This window comes from Pavona decussata, unplaced genomic scaffold (assembly GCF_977016875.1).
Source record: "Pavona decussata unplaced genomic scaffold, jaPavDecu1.1 SCAFFOLD_128, whole genome shotgun sequence".
Taxonomy (NCBI): domain Eukaryota; kingdom Metazoa; phylum Cnidaria; class Anthozoa; order Scleractinia; family Agariciidae; genus Pavona; species Pavona decussata.
Genome location: NW_028145542.1, coordinates 1959431 through 1962500, shown reverse-complemented (window position 1 = coordinate 1962500; position 3070 = coordinate 1959431). Strand labels below are relative to the sequence as shown.

Genomic DNA, 3070 nt, shown 5'->3' with positions numbered 1-3070 from the left:
CCCGGATCCCGAGAATACCCTTCCTGATTGTGTTAAGCGGGTATCTTTTAAAACGTTCAACAGAGCTTGCTGGATCTCCTGCCTTTTGATGTAACAGCTTATTTAAAACAAAATGGTAAAGAAAGGCACTTGACTTCTTCTTCTTCTTCTTCTTCTTCTTCTTCGTCTTCTTCTTCTTCTTCTTCTTCTTAAAGTCAATAAAATAAAAAAAAAGCCAATTTTAGTAGCAAAGTATGAGGATAAACTGGAGTTTCCTGGGGGAGGGGGGGTGCAAATATAAAAACCATGGGGGATATAGATATTTTAATGGAACTGCACAATGTTCTGGCTGATGTCAGCATGCATATTTTTACCACTTGTCTCCATATATTTGTGATGGAAACAGTGAAGATAATCTCATGACCTGCATGCCTTGAGGGGGGAGGGGTAGGGAGGTGGGGTACAGGTATGTGCTTGGTTAAATAGTGATACTGTAATGACAAATATTTAGATGCTGGTCACCTTTGAGGTTGATTAAGTGTTACAGTAACTTTTTATTGCTTGCAGTTGATTAACCAGGTAATAACCATAGGAACATGGCATCAGGTCAAATTCAGACCGTCCTTGGTCCCATTGATCCCAGCGCCTTGGGTCGCACACTCACTCATGAGCACATTAAGATGGACTACAAATGCTGCCTTCAGCCACCCTGGAGAGGGTCTGATGCTGAAAAAATGACAAACTCAGAGCTGACTTTGGCTACTTTGGGATGGATTCATCATAACCCTTACAGTCACAAATCCAACCTGGCGATGGGGGATGAACCGTTTGAGGACATGGTGAAAGAACTGAACCTTTTAAAGCAGGAGGGAGGGCAGAGCATAGTGGAAGTCACTACTGTTGGTATTTCAAGAGATGTGGAGTACTTAGCTAGGGCTGCTTCAGCAACTGGTTTGAATATAATTGCTGGCACAGGGTACTATTTGGACCACACCCTTCCATCTGAAGTGAAAGCAGCATCTGTAGAGGAACTTAGTAAGGTAATATCTATTTAATGCAAATTTATATGGGGTAAATTCCACATTGTAAACAAGTAAAATCAAACACTAGGTAAGACCAGTGTATGTATGTGGGGCGGGTGTTCTCTTCCATTATAATGTCTTCCCCAGGGGGTGTATGTTTCGAGTTGGTTTTGGTCAGCTAATGGGTATAAATTTTAACTACTGTGGTCTGAAAATCTGCAAACAGGTATGGATTTTAGAAGTCTGGTTTGATAATGGGTATTGGAAAATTACATATTTTTGTCGTAAATAGGCTCAGGGCTCAGATAATTCAGACCTCAAAGAACTTTACATCTTTAAAAACTATTGAACCTGCCATAATGTCCTTCATTAATTCCATGGACAGTTAATGTAATGTTGCATGGTTATAACATGATGTTTTAATAAAATCTTTTCTTAAATTGTATATGTCTTGACAGAATTTTTTTCATTTGCTCGATAAATCTTCATGTTATTCTCATATGAAAATTGAAAAAAAAATTTCCTTGTGAATTTTTCTTCCCTGTATTTGAGGCATGTAAAAGTGTCAAATTTCACTTCCAGTTGGGTACAAAACCAAGCAAGACAGGAGACTGGGAATAGTAGGGCTGTGATGTCAATACAGGATATCTTGTATTTGTGCAGTTGCTCTATTCCCCAACTGTTTTCTGTGTGCAGAGGAGGAAAACTATGTGGACGAAATTATGGATGGGAATATTCAATGCTCAAAATGAAACAACTGAGGAATAGAGAAACCACAAAGTTAGCCTGCAGTGCAGGCGTATTTTGTCGCGCGAATGCACATTTTTTGTATTATGCCGCCATCTTGGATTTGGTAACTGTGGATTTTGGGGCGAGGAAAAAAGGGCACGCGGGGAGGGGGAGGGGAAAGAAAAGTCTTTTTCCTTCCCCTCTCCCTCCCCGCTTGCCCATTTTTCTACTTAACACCTACTCCCTCGGCAAATATTTCCTCGCCCCAATCCTCCACAGTTACCAAATCCAAGATGGCGGCCTTATACGAAAATGTGCACTCGTGCGACAAAATACACCTGCACTGCAGGCTACCACAAAGTAGAGATCCTGTGTTGACGTCACAGCTGTACTATCTCCAGTTTTAAATCTTGTGCTGTACTGCTGTACTGCATCCCACTGGAAGTGAAATTTGGAGGTTTACACAGCTCAAGCACAGGGAAGAAAAATTGACAAGGATCATTTTTTACTTTCATACAAGAAAAACATGAAGATTTGATCAAGCAAATAAAAAAATTCAGTCATATACACTTAAAGCAACCTTTATGAATTTCTACTTACAATAATTATTACCTATAAACTCACATCACTTGGATTTTAGACCATGGTCAAAGAGCTTACTGAGGGTGTTGGTGACACGTCAATCAAGTGTGGCGTCATTGGAGAAATTGGCTGCTCATGGCCACTGGCACCTGCAGAGAAAAAATCTTTATTGGCTGCTGCCGCAGCACAGTCGCAAACTGGTGCCCCCTTAATTATTCATCCAGGACGGAATGAGAAGTCACCCATGGAGATAGTGAGAATTCTACAAGAGGCTGGTGCAGACATTAACAAGACAGTCATTTCTCATCTTGATCGCACTGTTTTTGATCGCTCAAAGCTTTTGGAGCTGGCATCAACGGGTGTGTATCTGGAATATGATTTTTTTGGGATTGAAGATACCTATTACCAGAGCAACCCAGCAGTTGATATCATTAATGATGCACAGAGAATCCAGAATATTAAATTTCTGGCATCAGAAGGTTATGCAGACAAGGTGGTCATCGCGCACGATGTTCACACTCGTCATCGGCTTGTCAAGTATGGTGGCCATGGTTACGCTCACATACAAGTGAATGCTGTTCCAAAAATGCTAATGAGGGGGATTTCTCAGGAAGTCATTGATAAGATCCAGATTTCAAACCCAAGAGCATGGTTAACCTACAAGTAAAAACCTATATTTTAAGATTTCTGGTAAAACATGGTTTTCCATTAACTTTAAAGTAATTGCCATCAGCAAAGAGTTCAAGTAGGTAATGCAC

At 40.6% G+C, this 3070-nt stretch overlaps 1 protein-coding gene across 1 annotated transcript in view; it reads left to right on the top strand.

Moving 5' to 3' along the window:
* Positions 1-3070, top strand: part of LOC146468898 (phosphotriesterase-related protein-like) — a 4789-nt gene extending 1719 nt beyond the window's left edge. Inside the window, exons 2-3 of the mRNA XM_085123954.1 lie at positions 547-1019; positions 2371-3070. Of these exons, the coding sequence (XP_084980080.1) occupies positions 576-1019; positions 2371-2979 (1053 nt within the window). The 5' untranslated portion in view covers positions 547-575 and the 3' untranslated portion in view covers positions 2980-3070. The remainder of the gene's footprint in view (positions 1-546; positions 1020-2370) is intronic.